The 22,581-nt window shown below is 43.1% G+C and overlaps 1 protein-coding gene across 4 annotated transcripts in view; it reads right to left on the bottom strand.

The window, feature by feature from the left end:
- Positions 1–214: 214 nt before the first annotated feature.
- The window catches only part of akap7 (A-kinase anchoring protein 7), a gene marked incomplete at its 5' end in the record, with an annotated part of 57,916 nt that continues 35,549 nt past the window's right edge, over positions 215–22,581 (bottom strand). For 2 of the 4 annotated variants that reach the window (XM_084091658.1, XM_084091657.1), the window contains 2 exons: positions 215–1,981; positions 4,819–4,854. In XM_084091658.1, the coding sequence (XP_083947784.1) occupies positions 1,812–1,981; positions 4,819–4,854 (206 nt within the window). In that variant the 3' untranslated portion in view covers positions 215–1,811. The remainder of the gene's footprint in view (positions 1,982–4,818; positions 4,855–22,581) is intronic. The other 2 variants (XM_084091660.1, XM_084091659.1) reach the window with 2 other exon arrangements.

Consider the following 22,581-nt stretch of genomic DNA (forward strand, 5'->3'; position numbering starts at 1 on the left):
CTCCAGTGTTCCTGAATTCACGAGTTTACTCAAATAATGAGCGAGTGTGTATTTCTGCTTCTGCGCTCCAGAACACACACACACACACACACACACTCGTCTCACCTCGAGACTCGGCAGACGGCACGCAATATGCTCATCAGAGGAAAGATGGAGGCGTTAGACATAAACCCTGAGAACAAACATCACATCACTGAGAATGAATCACGCCGAGTCGCTGTCATCTTGTCCTTTATTTTTAAGAGTAAAAAAGTGACAGATGGGAAACAAAAAGCTAAATGATGACATCATAGTCCTGTTCACATGGACACTTCTACACTTCATGGACACGGGAAACTCAAGGACAAGGAGCATAAAAAGACACATTTTAAGGTTCTGGTGAAAACATGAATCTGTGAACTAAACAAAGCAAATGTTCTTCAGTAATATTATAACAAGGTGTGATGTCTCTAAGGCCACTGTGGGTACTCGTCTGACGCATCATCGACATCTGACGCATCATCGACATCTGACGCTCCAATCAAATCAGCTCAAATAAAGTCAGCTCAAAGATCACCATAATCCTGTTTCAGGCCGGCCTTGCTTCAGTGTGAGTGTGTGTGAGTATGAGTATGAGTGTGTGTGAGTATGAGTATGAGTATGAGTGTGTGTGAGTATGAGTATGAGTATGAGTGTGTGTGAGTATGAGTATGAGTGTGTGTGAGTATGAGTGTGTGTGTGTGTGTGAGTTTGAGTGTGTGAGTGTATGTGTGTGTGTCTGAGTGTGTGTCTTTCTGAACCTCACAGAGAGTGTGTGATACGTTTCGCTAGTTTGTATGTCAGTGAAGGTCTGCGTGTGTGTGTGTGTGTGTGTGTGTGTGTGTATGAGTGTGTGCGGCTTTCTAAACCTCACAGAATGTGTGTGTGAGACGTTTAGCTGGTTTGTATGTCAATGAAGGTGTGAGTGTGTGTGTGTGTGGCTTTCTGAACATCACAGAGAGTGTGTGATACGTTTCGCTAGTTTGTATGTCAGTGAAGGTCTGCGTGTATGTGTGTGTGAGTGTGTGTGTGGGGATTTCTAAACCTCACACAGAGAGTGTGTGAGATGTTTCGCTGGTTTGTATGTCAGTGAAGGTCTGCGTGTATGTGTGTGTGTGTGTGTGTGTGGATTTCTAAACCTCACAGAGAGTGTGTGAGATGTTTCGCTGATTTGTACGTCAGTGAAGGTCTGTGTCTGCGTGTGTGTGTGTGTGTGTGTGTGTTTTACGCTGGGATGGTCAGTGTGCAGTTCCTCCGCCGGACAGGTCGAGCTCCTGCAGGATCTTCGCTCGAGTGTTTTCTTGTGCTAACAGTGTCTTTATGGCCTGTACCTGTGTCCGCCCGCGCTCTCTTTCCTGATCCATCCTGTGCTGAGCGCACACACTCCCTACGGCACAACACACACACATCATCATCATGTGACACACAGATACACAGGCATGTTCGTAGCGCGGGTCATGAGTCTGGCTTTGGATTGGGCTGCTGGTCTGCAGGTCACACTGAGCAGTTCACTGTGATTGTCGATGTGAAGATGTCAAAGCAAGATGTTCAGACTCCTGATGCACTCTGGGAAGGATCCGACACACACGAAGCGTGAGAGACGGGGTGAACAGAAGAGGGAAGACAGGGGAATCAGTGTGTGTTTGAGTCCGGTGTGCATCGGCACACTCGACTCCGCTTCATTAGTGTTCACACACTCGCTGTCTGCTGACTCCAGCTTCTGTACACACACCCTGTGTGCTGTGGTTGGACGCCGTGTGTGGCGGTGGGGTCAGGGGTCAGGGGTCGCGGGGTCATTTGGTGCTGTTGAGTGTGCCGGCGGACCCTGGCGGACCCTGGTCTTTCGGCGCGGAGCCGTTCTGCTGGGTTTCCTCCATGTACTGTTGCACAGCTCGCGACACGGCGTCTTCAACCAGCCGCTTACTCAGACTCACTAACTCCTCATCGTCCGCTTTCTTAACACCTACACACACACACACACACACACACACACACACACACACAGAGAGAGATAGCGGTCAGTGAAAGCTGAACGCTGACCCACCCACGCACACACACACAGATCAGATGAGCAAACACACGTCTAAAGGCCCGTTCACACCAACGAACTATAAAGATAACGATAACTATATTAGTGTTCACACCAACGAACGATAACGGTCTGTATTCTAAGCTCATGCGCTGCGGTTTCAAAGTGTGTATGACATCATTGAACATGTTTTTGCTGCTCTTGCTGCATTTACACAGCTTTAACCAGCAGGTGTCCTCAGCATGATGTGTTTAGAGTGAAGCTAGTGTAATCCATCTAATAATCTAACAGTGGATTTAGCTGACGAAGTCAATATAGTGGAATAAAAACAACACCATGAGCCCTATCTTGCACCCAGCGCAATTGACTTTGTACACTGACGCATGTTTCATTCCTATTTTGCACCCGACGCACAGCGGACTTTTCCCTCCACAGACGCACGTCAGTAAATTAGGGAATGAACTTGCGCTCCCGGGGGCGGTTCAGCGAAAAGAGGAGGCGTGTTCCGGCGCAAACGTTCCCTGGTGCTATTTTGCAGTTTCAGAAAACAATTCCACTGATCAGGAGAAACCTAGTCTAAAGTCAGTGGCGCGTTGCGCATGTTATTCAGATGCTAGTTTAAGGGCGCATGCTTGGCCATAATCAGTGTAGCGTGTGCACAACGCCATACATTTTGCTTCTCTCATCTACACACAGAAGCAGCAGTTTTTGCAAATCATACATTATTACAAGGAAAAATATTCCACACGAGGGAAATCATTGTTGTGTCCATGAAGATGTGAAAAAATAGGCATAAATCTAGCTTACACATTTACCCAAATTATTATACGCCTGTTTAACCGAAGCTAATTTGGGTGTGTTTCTCCATCCCCAATGTCACTTCTCTGTGTTTTACGGCCCTGACGAGAACGTCGGTCTCCTCGGCTGTGAACCGCTCCTGGCGTGCGTCTGGCAAATCCGCCGTTATAATAGCAATCCGCCATGGAACAAGCGCGCCTGCTCTTAAAGGGAATGTGAGATGACGCTCTGATTGGTTTATTTCACGTTACGCCCAAACCACACCTATGAGTAATGAAGCGACTTCAGACCAACACATTTTAGATTTGTGTCGAGCACAAGAGTCATTTATCCCGCCGGTATAATAGCAACAGCGCCCGAGATCCGCCCACAAAGTTACTTGCGTTTGATACTTGCTTTCAGCGAATATTTTTTTTTTTTTTTTTTTTTTTCACCACAACTTCAGAGGAAGCAAGACAATGTTGTGGAAACGAGTGCTGGATACCTGAGATAAAACTTCTGTTTATTCAGAGGGTGTGAACGATTGTTTTCCATATACATTTTCTTGAAAAGAAACTGATGACTTGTCAAACAGTGGTGGATTTTTCTGGACCTCGGTGATTAACTTCTCCACAATGTAATGGATTCTGATTGGCTGTCAGTGTTTTATCGTTCAACAGCTGGAAAAAAAATCGTTCTGAAAGTGATCGTTTCTCTATATCATTATCGTTATAGCTGTGGTGTGAACTCTGCTATTCTTTAATATTAAGAACGATTTTTAGAACTATTTCTTTATCGTTATCGTCCCTGGTGTGAACGGGCCTTTACTCAGTGACTGTCGGTCAGACGCAAGGTCCGGGTTACAGCTGCTAATCATGTACCATCACAATGACTCTATTTCTCTGATATTTTAGATTTATATAAACAGGAATATCAATGTAGGGATGCACAGATATAGACATTTTGACTAATACAATAACCAACAATTATTCAGCTGATACGTTCACTACCATTTGGGGTCGGTGAGATTATTTTATGTATCTTCGTGTATTTCAAGCATTTATTTGATCAAAAATACAGGAACATTTTTGAAATATTATTCCAATGTAAATCAGCTGTTTTCTATGTGAATATACAGTAAAGTGTAATTTATTCCTGTGATCAAAGCTGAATTTTCAGCATCATTACGCCAGTCTTCAGTGTCACATGATCCTTCAGAAATCACTCTAATATGATGATTTGATAATCAAGAAACATTTATGATTATAGCAATGTTGAAAACAGTTCATATTTTTGTGGAAACCATCATACATTTTATTTTGCAGTATTTTTTTGATGAATAATTTTGAGAAGAACAGCATTTATTTGAAATAGAAATCTTTAATAACATTATAAATATCTTTACTCTCAATTTTGATGATTTTTTAAGTGTCCTTGATGAATAACAGTTATTAATTTCTTTGAAAAAATACAATACTGACCCCAAACTGGTGGTGAACCGTAGTTTTTTAAAACAGTATTCATAAAAAAAAACTAAATTGTCATAGTTTGCGGTTTGAAATGGATAGAATAACCCCTCACTTTATCTAATTATTCTTCTATAATTATTTGTATGTGACTGTTCATAGCTGATATGATAAAACTAAGTGTCTGTTACACTGAAGCTACAATCGATAATTGCACATGAATGTTTGTTGTGCTTTTTATAGTACTTCTTTTAAAGTTAGCTGGCACAGAAATATAATTCACCATTTGAAAAGAATGAAATAATCCCTGATAATATTCTCTGCTTCCATTCCAGCACATCAGCTGAGAAGTTACAATGCTGATTTGCACACCCATATATCGTGCATCCCTAAAGTAATGGAAAACGTCACAGTCTCTACTACTGCAAACACACACAGTGGGGGTGAATCTGCGTCTAGTGCCCTCAGTAGTAGGGTAGTGAGGGGTTGAAGTACACTACACAGAGACAGTGAAGGAGGAGCACGTACTTGTCCGTTCAGCACGCTGCCTGCTTTGCAGAAGATCTGCAAGATAAACAACACATTTAGCAACCTGAAGTGATTTGGCCACAACCGCAGCATCAGAAACCATCAGAATCACACAGATGGTCTGTGATGAAGCATGACGAGATCCCACTGATTCACCTCAACGCATCTGCTCAATCACGGCTGATTAATACTCCTGAGATCATGCTTTGTAGATTTATCAACAATTAGGACAGCTTTGATTCCAGGGCTGCATGTCATGATTGTGACAAAAATGACATTGCTGATTATTTCCCTTGATACTGTAATTATCATGAATAATGTTGAATACAATACATTACACCACATCGACTCCTTGCTGATTCGAATGTCATTGGAAAAAACACACTGTCTACAGTGCATCTCATTCAATAGTAAATCCCAAATCATTTTAAAGGGCCCCTATCATGCTTTTTCAGATATACCTTTCATGCAGTGTGTAATACAGCTGTTTGTGAATGTAAAAGGTCTGCAAAGTTTCACAGATCAAAGTGCAAAAAAATAAATACAATAAAAATAGCTGTGTCTCAATTCAGAGGCTGCATCCTTCAAAGGTCGATTGCGTCACCGTGTCCCAGCCTTCGTTTCCCGGGCAATAAAGGATACAACTCATGGATCCTTCACAGCCTAGCCTATCCCAAGATTCATTGTACGTGAGTGACAATAGGATTTTTAGGAGAGAAAACGCCAGATTACACTTTTAAATGCAGGTATTATGTTTCAACTTACTCGAATATCTAACATGTATAAAAAAAAAAGAAGAAAAACTTTAGAGCGGTTCAAATGTTGACATATCTTACCAAGATGCGATTATATATAGTTTATACTCTTTATTATGTACATAATGGACCATGGTGAACATATTTAGACAGGTTGTGAACCCTGTTTGTAACTAAAAAAAGTCCTGTGAAAACGTTCCCGCCGATCACAAACGGCAGCTGTCACAGTTGCTAGGCGACAAGAGCTAGACCGCCCCATTTAAAAACGCTCAGTCCAACCTTTGTGGATGCAGCCTCTGAACTGGGATGCAGCTATTGTCTCCCAAAAGAAAGAAGCGATTCTGAACTGCCTGAAACGGGTTACTGTTTGTATTTCTGTGCATCAAGTGCTGATGAAAAGCTGAAATTCAGATTTGCTAATGGGCGTTTGGTTTCGACCAAGCACAAAAGACTGGCCCATCTGACCAATCAGAGCAGAGTAGACCAATCACAACAGACTAGACCATCTGATCAACCAATCAGAGCAGAGTAGATCAATCACAACAGACTAGACCATCTGATCAACCAATCAGAGCAGAGTAGATCAATCACAACAGACTAGACCATCTGATCAACCAATCAGAGCAGAGTAGACCAATCACAACAGACTGGACCATCTGACCAATCAGAGCAGAGCAGACCAATCACAACAGACTGGACCATCTGACCAATCAGAGCAGAGTAGACCAATCACAACAGACTGGACCATCTGACCAATCAGAGCAGAGTAAACCAATCACAACAGACTGGACCATCTGACCAATCAGAACCAATCAGAGCAGAGCAGACCAATCACAACAGACTGGACCATCTGACCAATCAGAGCAGAGTAAACCAATCACAACAGACTGGACCATCTGACCAATCAGAGCAGAGTAGACCAATCACAACAGACTGGACCATCTGACCAATCAGAGCAGAGTAAACCAATCACAACAGACTGGACCATCTGACCAATCAGAACCAATCAGAGCAGAGCAGACCAATCACAACAGACTGGACCATCTGACCAATCAGAGCAGAGTAAACCAATCACAACAGACTGGACCATCTGACCAATCAGAGCAGAGTAGACCAATCACAACAGACTGGACCATCTGACCAATCAGAGCAGAGTAGACCAATCACAACAGACTGGACCATCTGACCAATCAGAGCAGAGTAGACCAATCACAACAGACTGGACCATCTGACCAATCACAGCAGAGTAAACCAATCACAACAGACTGGACCATCTGACCAATCAGAGCAGAGCAGACCAATCACAACAGACTGGACCATCTGACCAATCAGAGCAGAGTAAACCAATCACAACAGACTGGACCATCTGACCAATCAGAGTAGAGTAGACCAATCACAACAGACTGGACCATCTGACCAATCAGAGCAGAGTAGACCAATCACAACAGACTGGACCATCTGACCAATCAGAGCAGAGTAGACTAATCACAACAGACTGGATAGCATGCTGTTCAGAGTAGGTACTACATTTGAATTAGAATTTACTTCACAACTGTTAAACAAGTATCTTCTATATACATATAGTATGAATGTGGGCAGCATTAAATGAAACTCTGACATACTTCATCTGCCATGTTGTGACTGTCACATGACCTACCAGCATCAGGTGTTTCTCTGTCAATCACAGATCCTCTCCTGTGGCCTTGTGGGACAGTAAAGTGTCCATCAAATGCGTCTCAGTGGAAGCAGAGGGTCATCATGGGACTGTTCTCCTGCTGTTTAATGAGTCCTGTATTGGGACGAGCTACTCTGGCGTATGGTGTTCACCCATAATATATACAGTAGTAGAGAGGTATTCGATTTCGGAAGCTGCTCAAATGTTCGAAGCGGACCGTTTCAGACACTGTGAGAAAAGAGCTGATGCTGCACTGGATATTATGAGAAAATTAAAGTCTTTTTAACTTTGGATGCATGTAAACCTGCTGTCGGAGAAAACTGAACAAAATTGGGCGGGAGCCTTTAAACAGTATAATAGGGGCACGTTAAAATGTAGAGGACACCTTTCAGAAGCTTTTTTTTCAGGTGTCAGTGTGAACAGGAGTGTAAGATGTGAGCAGCAGACACACTACAGGCCATGGTTCTCCACGGTCACTGCATCGCTCACGGCTTATAACGCTCGACTAGCAAACACACAACAGATGCAACACTGACACAACATGAGCAGATCCACAGTAATGCTGTAATCAACACCTCATGATGAAAAGCAGATAATCTGCCCCTGTAATCATCATTTGTGTGAAAAGGAATAGGCTAATATAGTTATTGGTGTTTTACTGCCACTAGTCTTCATTGCAGTGGATTGAATGTATTGGTGTGTATTTGGTGTTTTGTAAAACCGTAAGCAGAGCCTTGTCTCTCCACTGAGCCTGTGTTCAGAGCTTTATCTAGTCTATAGATCCAAGCACCCCTGAAACAAGCCAAACACAGGGATACGAGGCGTTCCAGAATGAGCGGATGGCATTTCCTCAGGAAGCTTCATCTCCTGTGTGCTGATCTGGGAGAGGTCGCGACCTCACCTCTCTCCGATCAACCTGAGCTTCCCATCCAGGAACAGTGAGCTTTACTGGAGGACGTCTGTTTGTCTTCGCCCACTTCAGTGAGCAAAGCGCCAGCTGCTATTTCCAGAACTCTTCTTCAGAGAAACGCCGCTGGAGTGCGGCCAGAGTGTCTCACAACCGGCACACAAATACAATATAACAACCACCATGCCACATCACAGCCTCGGCTTACATTTTTAATGTCCAGATGAGTTTAATTTGCCATTTTTATAGCGTTTAGAGCTGCTGACTTTGATATAATGCTCATTTATTTAAGTATCTAACCAATCAGCCGAGACGGTTTACATGTTGAGAAGCTACAGGGCGTAGAGCCGGTGTGTTTGGTTCTCCTGTGCAAGAGTGAAATGTTTCCAGAATGCTAAGGCTGAAAAAGGGAAAGGTGTTTGTTTCTACACCCATTGAGTGTACTGGGGCCTATCTTACACCCGACGCAATGCAGCTCCAGGTGCGACGCAAGTGTGTTTTGCTAGTTTCAGCCCGACGCAGTTATCATTTTACGTCCTGCGCCATGGTGTTTAACTAGCAAATGCATTTGCGCCCATCTGTGTGTCCATGTGCTGCTGGTCTGAGAACGACTGTGTGTTCTGGCGTATTGTTGGAGCGTTGCTATTTTGAGGAACTGAAATAGACTGAGCCATTGACCAACTGAACCCTGGTCTAAAGTCAATGGCGCAATATTTCTTTTGTTAAAGAGCGCGTTAGTATTGAGCGCATATAGGAGAGTCCTCACTCTGCTTATTACACACACAAGGGCAGCAGCACACAAACATGCCCAATATTAAAAATAAAAGGATTACAGTGTAAAAGATTATTATTGTGTGCATAAAGATATGGTGGAATCCGGCTTGTCCCGTAGATGCTCTGCTTGCTTTAACCTCACACACACACACACACACACACACACACACACACACACACACACAGCTTTAACCTCGCGCACGAGCAGATTCCTTGCTAGAGAAGCGTTCAGTTTTTCCACTTGCAAATCCTGTCATGTAAATAGCGAATCCGCCATGGCACAAGCGCAACTGGCTTTTAAAGGGAATGGGAAATAAGACTCTGATTGGTTTATTGCATGTAAATCCCAAAACACACCCATTACTCATTAAGAGAATAGAGACAACCCTTTTAGACCATGCGCCGGGAGAACCGACCATTTTTCCCGTCGTTAAAGCTATTATGGTCTTGGGTGTCCCCAGAATGTATTTGTGAAGTTTCAGCACAAAATACCCCACAGTTAATTTATTATAACCATTTGAAAATGTCATTTTTGGGGCCTGTTTTAAAAAGAGCTGTTTTGGTGTGTACCACCTTAAATGTAAATGAGCTGCATATCCCCGCCCTGCTGGACCCAGATGATGAAGAGACTCCGGCAGAAGAAACACGAATGAGAATGGACCAGGACGTCTCGGAATGGTTATTTGATACATTTATGTACTTACAAAGTTTTAATCGCGTTCCCTTTGCAATTATGGATGTGCAACACACACACACACACACACGAATTGTGATAACGTTCGCGCAATTTTTTGAAACTACACACACACACAAATACTGTGATAACGTTTGCTAAGTACAAACAATTTTTTTTTCTTTTTTCTTAAGTACAAACGAAATTATATTTATGCCAGGGGTGCTGTTGCGTCATGTTGACATTACTTGTCGTACAGGTGCTTATGTGGCAAATGTGAGAAGATGGCTACAGAACCAGAAAACACATGCTGCAGGGAGATAGACGTTTATATACTGTCTATGGAGATACAGTAGAGCAGACCTTAATTTATTCACATTTGTAATTGCTGAAAAAAATAATACGTGACATAAAACTGTCTGACGTTGTTTGTTGAGACATCCTATGACGACGACAATAAATAGCTTTAGACGCATTTGTTGTTGAACTGGCTGACATCGATTGAAATGACAATTTGCTCAAAAATCATAAAATACACGTACTTCTTCTGGAGGTGACGTTGGATCGCGAACAGTAGGCAACGATCCACACTTGAGGATTAACTTTGACCCTCGTTCACTAAACAGTCAGTCAGAAAATGATTCGCGCAAACATAAACGTATTTAGGAAGTTTAAGTGGCGCCTTTTCTTCATAAATAAAATCCATCCGCTGTGTTTTCAGTGGCTCTGATGTCAGTGAAGACTATGTCCATTCTTACATCCCACAACAGAACACCTACACTTCTTATGAGACATTACCGGCTGTCGTTGAAACAATGGCGATGGTGTACAGATCACCGAGGGCGGGGTAACCACAGTGTCAATCAAACCACGTCGGTGGGGCTTAGCGCAATTCTACGTCACATTGCGCCGAATCTTAGAACAGCTCATTCTGAGACAGTGCTTATGATTTTTTGAGAAAACCACTGGGTGGATTTTTATCATTCTAGGGTGGTTTTGCTCACACACTGCCAACACACATTTATGTTCAAACACCATGTAAAAGTGAATTTTGCATAATAGGTGCCCTTTAAATCTGGACCCAGATCTCTGTTGGTGATTCATCACGCTTTTTAGCTTTGTCTTAATTCTGGGAGTTTGGCACATCAACCACAGCTCCAAATAAACCCTACAAAAATGTGAATCATACACAGTCGTGTCCAGCATTCGTATGGCGAGCCACTGAGAGCGAACAGCACACACACACACACACACACACACACACACACAACCCTGTGCGTTTGGCAGTATGTGTGTGTGTGTGTGTGTGTGTGTGTGAGAATGTACCTACTTAACTATATTTTGGGGACAAATTTGTATAAAAATTTACAAAATCTCCAAAAACCTCCCTTTAGGGACGTCTCATTTGTAAATTAAGTATAAAAATAAAGTAATTTGTGTGATGGTTAGGTTTAGGGGTCGGGTTAGTGTGTGTGTGTGTATGTGTGTGATGGTTAGGTTTAGGGGTCGGGTTAGTGTGTGTGTGTGTATGTGTGTGATGGGTAGGTTTAGGGGTCGGGTTAGTGTGTGTGTGTGTTTGTGATGGGTAGGTTTAGGGGTCGGGTTAGTGTGTGTGTGTGTGTGTGTGTGTGTGTGTGTGTGTGTGTGATGGGTAGGTTTAGGGGTCGGGTTAGTGTGTGTGTGTGTGTGTGTGTGTGTGATGGGTAGGTTTAGGGGTCGGGTTAGTGTGTGTGTGTGTATGTGTGTGATGGGTAGGTTTAGGGGTCGGGTTAGTGTGTGTGTGTGTGTGTGATGGGTAGGTTTAGGGGTCGGGTTAGTGTGTGTGTGTGTGTGTGTGTGTGTGTGTGTGTGTGTGATGGGTAGGTTTAGGGGTCGGGTTAGTGTGTGTGTGTGTGTGTGATGGTTAGGTTTAGGGGTCGGGTTAGTGTGTGTCACATAAACATGGCTGTGTGTGTGTGTGTGTGTGTGTGTGTGTGTGATGGGTAGGTTTAGGGGTCGGGTTAGTGTGTGTGTGTGTGTGTGATGGGTAGGTTTAGGGGTCGGGTTAGTGTGTGTGTGTGTGTGTGTGTGTGATGGGTAGGTTTAGGGGTCGGGTTAGTGTGTGTGTGTGTGTGTGTGATGGTTAGGTTTAGGGGTCGGGTTAGTGTATGTGTGTGTGTGTGTGTGATGGTTAGGTTTAGGGGTCGGGTTAGTGTGTGTGTGTGTGTGTGATGGTTAGGTTTAGGGGTCGGGTTAGTGTGTGTGTGATGGGTAGGTTTAGGGGTCGGGTTAGTGTTTGTGTGATGGCTAGGTTTAGGGGTCGGGTTAGTGTTTGTGTGTGTGTGTGTGTGTGATGGTTAGGTTTAGGGGTCGGGTTAGTGTGTGTGTGTGTGATGGGTAGGTTTAGGGGAAGGTTAGTGTGTGTGTGTGTGTGTGATGGGTAGGTTTAGGGGTCGGGTTAGTGTGTGTGTGTGTGTGATGGGTAGGTTTAGGGGTCGGGTTAGTGTTTGTGTGATGGCTAGGTTTAGGGGTCGGGTTAGTGTTTGTGTGTGTGTGTGTGTGTGATGGTTAGGTTTAGGGGTCGGGTTAGTGTGTGTGTGTGTGTGATGGGTAGGTTTAGGGGAAGGTTAGTGTGTGTGTGTGTGTGTGTGTGTGTGTGTGATGGGTAGGTTTAGGGGAAGGTTAGTGTGTGTGTGTGTGATGGGTAGGTTTAAGGGAAGGTTAGTGTGTGTGTGTGTGTGTGTGTGTGTGTGTGTGTGTGTGTGTGTGTGTGTGTGTGTGTGTGATGGGTAGGTTTAGGGGTCGGGTTAGTGTGTGTGTGATGGCTAGGTTTAGGGGTCGGGTTAGTGTTTGTGTGTGTGTGTGTGTGTGTGTGATGGTTAGGTTTAGGAGTCGGGTTAGTGTGTGTGTGTGTGTGTGATGGGTAGGTTTAGGGGAAGGTTAGTGTGTGTGTGTGTGTGTGTGTGATGGGTAGGTTTAGGGGAAGGTTAGTGTGTGTGTGTGTGTGTGTGTGTGATGGTTAGGTTTAGGGGTCGGGTTAGTGTGTGTGTGTGTGTGATGGGTAGGTTTAGGGGAAGGTTAGTGTGTGTGTGTGTGTGATGGGTAGATTTAGGGGAAGGTTAGTGTGTGTGTGTGTGTGTGTGTGTGTGTGTGTGTGTGATGGGTAGGTTTAGGGGAAGGTTAGTGTGTGTGTGTGTGATGGGTAGGTTTAAGGGAAGGTTAGTGTGTGTGTGTGTGTGTGTGTGTGTGTGTGTGATGGGTAGGTTTAGGGGTCGGGTTAGTGTGTGTGTGATGCCTAGGTTTAGGGGTCGGGTTAGTGTTTGTGTGTGTGTGTGTGTGTGTGTGATGGTTAGGTTTAGGGGTCGGGTTAGTGTGTGTGTGTGTGTGATGGGTAGGTTTAGGGGAAGGTTAGTGTGTGTGTGTGTGTGATGGGTAGGTTTAGGGGAAGGTTAGTGTGTGTGTGTGTGTGTGTGTGATGGGTAGGTTTAGGGGAAGGTTAGTGTGTGTGTGTGATGGGTAGGTTTAGGGGAAGGTTAGTGTGTGTGTGTGTGTGTGTGTGATGGGTAGGTTTAGGGGTCGGGTTAGTGTGTGTGTGTTTGTGTGTGTGTGTGTGTGATGGGTAGGTTTAGGGGTCGGGTTAGTGTGTGTGTGTGTGTGTGTGATGGGTAGGTTTAGGGGTCGGGTTAGTGTGTGTGTGTGTGTGTGTGTGTGTGATGGGTAGGTTTAGGGGTCGGGTTAGTGTGTTTGTGTGTGTGTGATGGGTAGGTTTAGGGGTCGGGTTAGTGTGTGTGTGTGTGTGTGTGTGATGGGTAGGTTTAGGGGTCGGGTTAGTGTGTGTGTGTGTGTGATGGGTAGGTTTAGGGGAAGGTTAGTGTGTGTGTGTGTGTGTGATGGGTAGGTTTAGGGGTCGGGTTAGTGTGTGTGTGTTTGTGTGTGTGTGATGGGTAGGTTTAGGGGTCGGGTCAGTGTGTGTGTGTGTGTGTGTGTGTGATGGGTAGGTTTAGGGGTCGGGTTAGTGTGTGTGTGTGTGTGTGTGTGTGATGGGTAGGTTTAGGGGTCGGGTTAGTGTGTGTGTGTGTGTGTGTGTGTGTGTGTGATGGGTAGGTTTAGGGGAAGGTTAGTGTGTGTGTGTGTGTGTGTGTGATGGGTAGGTTTAGGGGAAGGTTAGTGTGTGTGTGTGTGTGTGTGTGATGGGTAGGTTTAGGGGTCGGGTTAGTGTGTGTGTGTGTGTGTGTGATGGGTAGGTTTAGGGGTCGGGTTAGTGTGTGTGTGTGTGTGTGTGTGTGATGGGTAGGTTTAGGGGTCGGGTTAGTGTGTGTGTGTGTGTGTGTGTGATGGGTAGGTTTAGGGGTCGGGTTAGTGTGTGTGTGTGTGTGTGTGTGTGTGTGTGTGATGGGTAGGTTTAGGGGAAGGTTAGTGTGTGTGTGTGTGTGTGTGTGTGTGTGTGATGGGTAGGTTTAGGGGAAGGTTAGTGTGTGTGTGTGTGTGTGTGTGTGTGATGGGTAGGTTTAGGGGTCGGGTTAGTGTGTGTGTGTGATGGGTAGGTTTAGGGGTCGGGTTAGTGTGTGTGTGTGTGTGTGTGATGGGTAGGTTTAGGGGAAGGTTAGTGTGTGTGTGTGTGTGTGATGGGTAGGTTTAGGGGAAGGTTAGTGTGTGTGTGTGTGTGTGATGGGTAGGTTTAGGGGTCGGGTTAGTGTGTGTGTGTGTGTGTGTGATGGGTAGGTTTAGGGGTCGGGTTAGTGTGTGTGTGTGTGTGTGTGTGTGATGGGTAGGTTTAGGGGTCGGGTTAGTGTGTGTGTGTGTGTGTGATGGGTAGGTTTAGGGGTCGGGTTAGTGTGTGTGTGTGTGTGTGTGTGTGTGTGTGTGTGTGTGTGATGGGTAGGTTTAGGGGAAGGTTAGTGTGTGTGTGTGTGTGTGTGTGTGTGATGGGTAGGTTTAGGGGAAGGTTAGTGTGTGTGTGTGTGATGGGTAGGTTTAGGGGAAGGTTAGTGTGTGTGTGTGTGTTTGTGTGTGTGTGTGTGTGTGTGAGTGTGTGTGTGTATCTCTGGAGAAGAACCACACAAGGTAATCAAATCTGACCTTACAGAGATGAACTCAAGACCTCAAGGCTGCAGTTTCTGCTCTGATGCACCATTGTCCTTCAGTTCATCTCACACTCACACACAACAATCGGCCTCCATACACACACACACACACACAGCGGTCGGCCTCCACACACACACACGTCTTTAGCAGAACAGCATCAGATGATGCTCAGCTCTCTCCAGGACGTCAGACAGCGCTGTGTCAGTGTGTGTGTGAACGTGTATTATTTATTAGCATCCCACTACTTTAGCACAAGCCTCTCTCTCTGAGAGCATCACACACACGCTGGGCTCTCGCTGTGTTCCTGAGATCCTCCCTCTACACACTCTCTCGTGTGTGTGTGTGTGTGTTTCTGCTTCCCCGTCACGTGAGCTGTAAGTAGGGCACGGGTTAGCGTACACATGTGCACTCGTCTCCTTCACAGCGAGTTCATCTGAACTGAGACGGGTCACGCTCGACTGCGACGCGCATCCTGATGCTGGGATAACACGGGAGTATGCGGCAGACGCCTTCACACTGCAGGCTTGTGCACAATTCAGAACTGAATTGAGAATGACTACTTAATTCCAATTCAATTCTTGAATTTGAATTGATGTCAAAAACAGGATCTAGAATTGCAATTCGAATTTGAATTAAAGGAAGCAGAATTGCAATTCAATAAAAATTCAAAGAAATTCATATACATATTTTAAGTGAAGTGTTTAACAATGAAGCTTTACAGTATATGTCAGTATATGATTGCATTATAAATGATATTAGTTTGAACTACTTGTACAGATTACATTAAAATGATATGTTTTCCCCAGCAATGAATGTTAAAAGCTCTAGTCACAGAACAAATAATTAAGTTTGATTTATTGTAATTGTAATTTTGTGGAACATGCAGACTCAATGAAAACACATTTGAGGAGCTATTAGATGCAACAGTGTTGCTCAGTAATTTTTTGCATTGGAATAAATGATAACTGCATTTACAACAACTTTGTGTTTGTGTGATTACTTTGAAATGAAAATTACATTGGAACAAAACTAATTAAACAATTTACTTCAAGAATTTGATCAATATCTATTTTAGAACTAAATGTATGCAGGGTTGAGGAGTAAATAGTTACGTGAAATGAAATTTCTGTTATTAAATTACAAAATTAATGTAATTGTATTTAGTTGTATTACTGAGGTAAAATGTTTAATTCAATTAGTTACTAATCAACTTAAAACGAAATTGCTTTGCATTGATAAAGTTATCCAAATAAAGTAATCCAAACCACATTTATAATGGGTAACTAATAACAGTAAGCAATAACATTTTCAAAGTAACCTTCCTAACACTGAATGCATGCGAGACTCAACACATTCTTTCTGTTGTGTGACTGTGTGGAATTTCTTTGAATTGCCATGAATTTAATTCCACTTCCTGTCATTCCAATTCAAATTCAATTCGACGTCCTGTGGGGCAGAGTCAGTTCAAATCAAATTCCAATTCATGAATGGAGGCCAATTCTGAAATTCTGAATTTTGCACAATCTTCCATTATAAAGAGCCTTTAGTGGAACGGGAAGATTCCATGGCTCCAATAAAGAACCGTGATTTTTAAGAGTGTAAACAAAAAATATATACGTACATTGTGAAGAGTAAACGAATAATTACAACTAAATACAAAATTATTTTTCTTTTCTATCACAACTAAATATTTGCACCGTGAGAGTCAAGTGATCAAGCTTCTCTACATCACACATTTAAAATGATTGAACACACACACACACACACACACACACACACACACACACACACACACACACACGCGCACACACACACACACACACACACACACACAATCTCTCTCACTCACTCACAACACACACACACACACACACACACACACACACACACACACACACACACACACACACACACACACACACACACACACACACACACACAATCTCTCTCACTCACAAACACACACACACACACAATCTCTCTGTCACTCACTCACTCACTCACACACACACACACACACACACACACACACACACACACACACACACACACACAATCTCACTCACTCACTCACTCACTCACACACACACACACACTCACTCACTCACACACACACACACACACACACACACACACACAGACACACAATCTCTCTCACACACACACACACACACACACACACAATCTCTCTTTCTCACTCACTCACTCACACACACACACAATCTCTCACTCACTCACACACACACTCACTCACACACCTGAAGACTGACACGACACACTTCAGCTCTTCTTCACGTAAAGCTGTTAATAGGATTGTTCACATTTAATATGATTAAAATACAGCATGTAAATTTACAATAATCTACACGATAATAATGTATTTTCATCTTCAGAATCATGAATATTGTTATTCTGGTGTCTCTATTGTCCTGTGCTTTGGGTTTCAGCACCAAGTCCAAGCCTGTTCATTTACACACACAACATAACACCAAATCTAGCATTTTAAATCAAGAGTACATTTTATTTGTTATCCTTTATCATGTGTCTTGGAGAATCGTAATAATATGGCATCGTGAGTTCAGTGTCGTGATGTGTCGAACTGATCTATAAACACAAGCATCACATGATATCATCTATACAACAGTGTTTCACATCGAGCCGATGCTTCCAGCGCCACAACCCGGTGACTCGTGATCATCTACACTCGTGAACACACACACTGTCTGCTGATGTCCTCAGAACAGTTTCCACAACACTTCATTTCTCTTATGGACTGACAGCTGACTGTCACAGCACAACAACAGCATCCCATAATGATCCTCACCCTGATGCCATCACACACACACACACACACACACACCCAGAGCACATGACCTGTGTAACACCCACATCCAGACCACACACACTCCCACCTGAAGATCCCGATCAGTGCAGAAATCACCGGCAGAGTCCTCTGATAGCCAGCATGCCTCACACACACACACACACACACACACACACACACCACACACACACACCCCACACAAAGCCTCACGAGCCTCCATATCCATGCTCTGCAGAGAGACGCGGTCTGTGTGAAAGAAAGGAGCGCTCCTCACGGACACACGGCATTCTGGGTCCCGAACACGGGAGCGCGGGAACACTTACTGAGCTTGTCCTGCGGCCGGGAGAGCGGGAAGCAGCACAACTGCCCCATGGTCCTCTGCGGATCTGTGTTCACGAGCGGGAGCGCTGACACCCAGCCATGCTGAGAGAGAGGGAGAGAGCGTGTGACTGTCTCTCGCTCCGCAGAGATTATGCAAGTGTGTGTGTGTGTGTGTGTGTGGAGGGGGCTGGTGGGAGATTGGTCGACTGTAGCTCCGCCTCCATCCTCATGCCAGCTTGAATAATTGCTCTGGAACGGACAGAGGCTTATTGCTATGTGTGTGTGTCTATGTGTGTGTGTGTGTGTGCTTGTGTGTGTGTGTGTGTGAGTGCTTAGTGAACTAGAAGAGACCTTTAAACATGCATCTGGCTGCTGCTCACACACCCAGAATCCAGGGCAAGAGATTTCTGCACAAATAAACACAGCAGTGTGTGTGTGTGTGTGTGTGTGTGTGTGTGTGTATGTGTGTGTGTGTGTGTGTATGTGTGTGTGCTCTCGCTTCATTAAATCACAATTTAATCTAACATCAAATGCTCTGACAATTAAATTACTCATATTACATTTGACAGTGACTATAAGCCACTACATTACTAATTAGACTACGACACAAAATAGCAACTAAAGTGTTTTACGATTCATTAACAATACTGCTATTTTCAACAAAGAGCCTGTGAGTCTTCTGGAGCAAAGATCAGCTACAGGACACACACACACACACACACACACAGACACTCACACACAGACACTCACTCACTCACTCACACACACACACACACACTCACACACACTCACACACACTCACTCACACTCACACACACACACACACACACACACACACACACTCACTCACTCACTCACTCACTCACACACACACACGTTTACTTGGCTAAAATCATCTAAATGGAGACGTTGGATAGACTTGTGTTGTTCTCACACACAGATAGTCATACACTAGTTACAGTGCCTGAGGACTGACATGACACACTTCAGCTCTTCTTCACGTAAAGCTGTTACAGGGATCGTTCGCCCAGAGTGATCATCCGTCCTCATGTGGAGCGACGCATCAGAGAGGCCTCAGTGTTATAACTCATATACAGTGCAAGTCAATGGTGACCAAACCGGTTCGGTTGATCAGTGATCTTCTGGAGACCTCCTGTGCTCCACTAGAGAGCGAGGAGAGTAAGGTGTGGTCGACACGAGGGCGAGAGAACGATCCTCATGTTTGATCAATCCTCCGGTACGCATCCGGCCTCTGAGAGCGATGTCACACGCCTCTGACTCGTGCCATTACTGACTAATGCCATAAATGTTATGCAATCTTACATAACGAGCACACAGTCCAAACTTTATGAAGCCGAAGTCCAGACCGAGAGCATTATGAGAGTGTGTTTATGACAGATCATCAGGTGTTCTGCGTTTCACACTGTTCCAGGGTCAGTGCAGTTTAGGGTTTCTTCACATTTTGTTTGTATTTTAGTTGTCAATTTTAGTTCAGTTTTAGAAAGTTTCGCTTTGTAGTAAACTAACTTCACAGCGCTTTACTGCTGCTTTTCCCCCGTCACATATTGTAGTAATCATCGTAAATTATCATTCGAAAGCTTAAACACTCGAAAGGTATCGCTGTGAAACTGGACGTCGCATGTAAACCTTTTAACGGCTCAATTTGTGTGACATCGACCTCAAATTAACTTGGTTAGATGTACAGTACCAGTCAAAAGTTTGGAAACATTACTATTTTTAATGTTTTTGAAAGAAGTCTCTTATGCTCATCAAGCCTGCAGTTAAAAACAAAACAAACAAAAAAACAGTAATATTATGAAATATTATTACAATTTAAAATAATGGTTCTCTTTTTTAATATACTTTAAAATGTAATTTATTTTTGTGATGCAAAGCTGAATTTTCATCAGCAAGTACTCCAGTCTTTGGTGTCTTATGATCCTTCAGAAATCATTCTAATATGATGATTTATGATCAATGTTGGAAACAGTTGTGCTGCTTAATATTTTTTTTATAACCTGAGATACTTTCTTCAGGATTATTTGATGAATAAAAAGTTAAAAAGAACTGTATTTATTTAGAATAGAAATCTTTTGTAACAATATACACTACCGTTCAAAAGTTTGGGAACAATAACTATTTTTTAAAAAAGAAATTAGTACTTTAATTCAACAAGGATGCGTTAAATTGATAAAAGGTGATGGTAACGATTTATATTGTTAGAAATGTTTTTATTTTGAATAAATGCTGTTTTTATGAATAAATGCTGTTAACGTTTTACTCATCAATGAATCCTGAAAAAAGTATTCCAAAAAAATATATTAAACAGCACAACTGTTTCCATCATTGATAATAACTGAGTATCAAATCATCATATTAGAATGATTTCTGAAGGATCATAAGACACCAAAGACTGGAGTACTTGCTGATGAAAATTCAGCTTTGCATCACAAAAATAAATTACATTTTAAAATATATTAAAAAAGAGAACCATTATTTTAAATTGTAATAATATTTCATAATATTACTGTTTTTGTTTTTTAAACTGCAGGCTTGATGAGCATAAGAGACTTCTTTCAAAAACATTAAAAATAGTAATGTTTCCAAACTTTTGACTGGTACTGTATGGCTTTGATCTTTTGTCAATTTTAGAGTCCACATTGTTTTGTAAAATATATATTTTGCATAAAAAAAATGTTTATTTGCGTGTAAGTGTAATTGCTTTACAGTAAACTTAAGTGCTTCACTTCTGCTTAGTGTCTTTAAAAACATCCATTTATTCCAGCTTTTAAGTTCAGAAGAGTTGCGACATATCAAATAATTAGTTTTTGAAAATGAACATTTAACAATCAAATGATTTTTTTACAGTAACACATTTGCTGCACACTGGTTTACCGAGCTCAGAAAACACTCTCAGTCACGGATTAATTCACTCAAGAGATTCTGTCTGGCATCTTCATGGCTTCAGCTTAGCTTTAGCCTTTTGTCCTCACACACGTATCATTAGATTCATCTCTGAAGAGGCTGGGAATGAAATAACTGTGCAGAATAATAATCATCATGTCTGTTTGCTGGATTGTTGCTCTAGTGGAGCTGAAAGAGAGATATTTTAATCAGTTTCTGATAGTCACATTTCCAAAGCAAGGCAATTCAACATCCGTCTGTCTGGGACAAGTGTATTTTATGAAGGGGCGAGTGAAAGAGAACGGTACTTGCCGACCTGAGTAGCCTGATTAATGTCAATAACAATAAAATAACTAGGGAATCAGTAGTACGGGAGAATTAATACACTTAGTGTAAGAGGCAATTGAGAGAGGATATAATAATAAATAATGTATAATGTACTGACGGTTACAAGGTTGCGTTATTCACAGCACACAAAAAACTCAAATGTGAAAGTTTTATATTAATAACATATGATACTGTTAAGCAACCTCAAGAGTTGTTTTCCTGAATACCATCACGATTGAAAATGTGACATTGATTTCATACAGCAGTTCAATAAACAGTTAAAATTAAGCCACTCATATTTTGGACCCAATATTGCCTGTTTTTGTTCAGTTTCAGCAGTGAAAATAGTTCAGCAGAACCACAGCGCATCTCACAGCAACACTCATCCGTGATTCATTACCAAATGATTCAGTGTTTTGAATGAATCGATTGAGTCAAGGAGTCAATGACTCATTCATAAACAGCTGCCTCATTCTTTAATGAATCAGTCGTTTGAATGAATTGTTTGAATGAATGACTCAATGACTCACTCATTAAGAAGGTCACTTGCCGCCACCTACTGGCGGTTTAGTTTCATGCTTAAAAGTATAATAAAGTATAAGTATAATCAGAGAATGTCTAATAAGGGGAGAACGTCCACTCTCAGTAAACTTCCGGCTTCTGAACTGGCTGCAGTTCCACTCTGGCTCCACATGAGGGCGCTCACAGGACGGGTGCAGAATGAATGGAGGTCTATGGCGCTATACACATCAAAATCCACTTTTCTCAGGATATCATTTTTTGTCTAGTAATTTGAATGTTGTATTCGAAAGGAGATGCAAAGAAATTACACATTGCTGGGTGTTAGATTTTTTAGAGTCACTTATTTGCTTTAAAAAGTCTTTTAAAATGTCATTGACGTCACACACATCGTACGACCAGAGATACTGCTTTACGGCAATCCTTCAGTCACTCTGGTGCTTTCGCGCTCTGCACTTTCTTTTCTCTCGAGGCATCGACAACACAGCTGACACAGGCAAACACACAACACAGCTGACACAGGCAAACACACGACACAGCTGACACAGGCAAACACGCAACACAGCTGACACAGGCAAACACGCAACACAGCTGACACAGGCAAACACGCAACACAGCTGACACAGGCAAACACGCAACACAGCTGACACAGGCAAACACAACACAGCTGACACAGGCAAACACACAACACAGCTGACACAGGCAAACACACAACACAGCTGACACAGGCAAACACACAACACAGCTGACACAGGGAAACACACAACACAGCTGACACAGGCAAACACAGGGAAACACACAACACAGCTGACACAGGGAAACACACAACACAGCTGACACAGGCAAACACAGGCAAACACACAACACAGCTGACACAGGGAAACACACAACACAGCTGACACAGGCAAACACACAACACAGCTGACACAGGCAAACACACAACACAGCTGACACAGGCAAACACACAACACAGCTGACACAGGCAAACACAGGGAAACACACAACACAGCTGACACAGGC

The sequence above is a fragment of the Abramis brama genome (assembly GCF_963993115.1).
Source record: "Abramis brama genome assembly, chromosome: 18".
Taxonomy (NCBI): Eukaryota; Metazoa; Chordata; class Actinopteri; order Cypriniformes; family Leuciscidae; genus Abramis; species Abramis brama.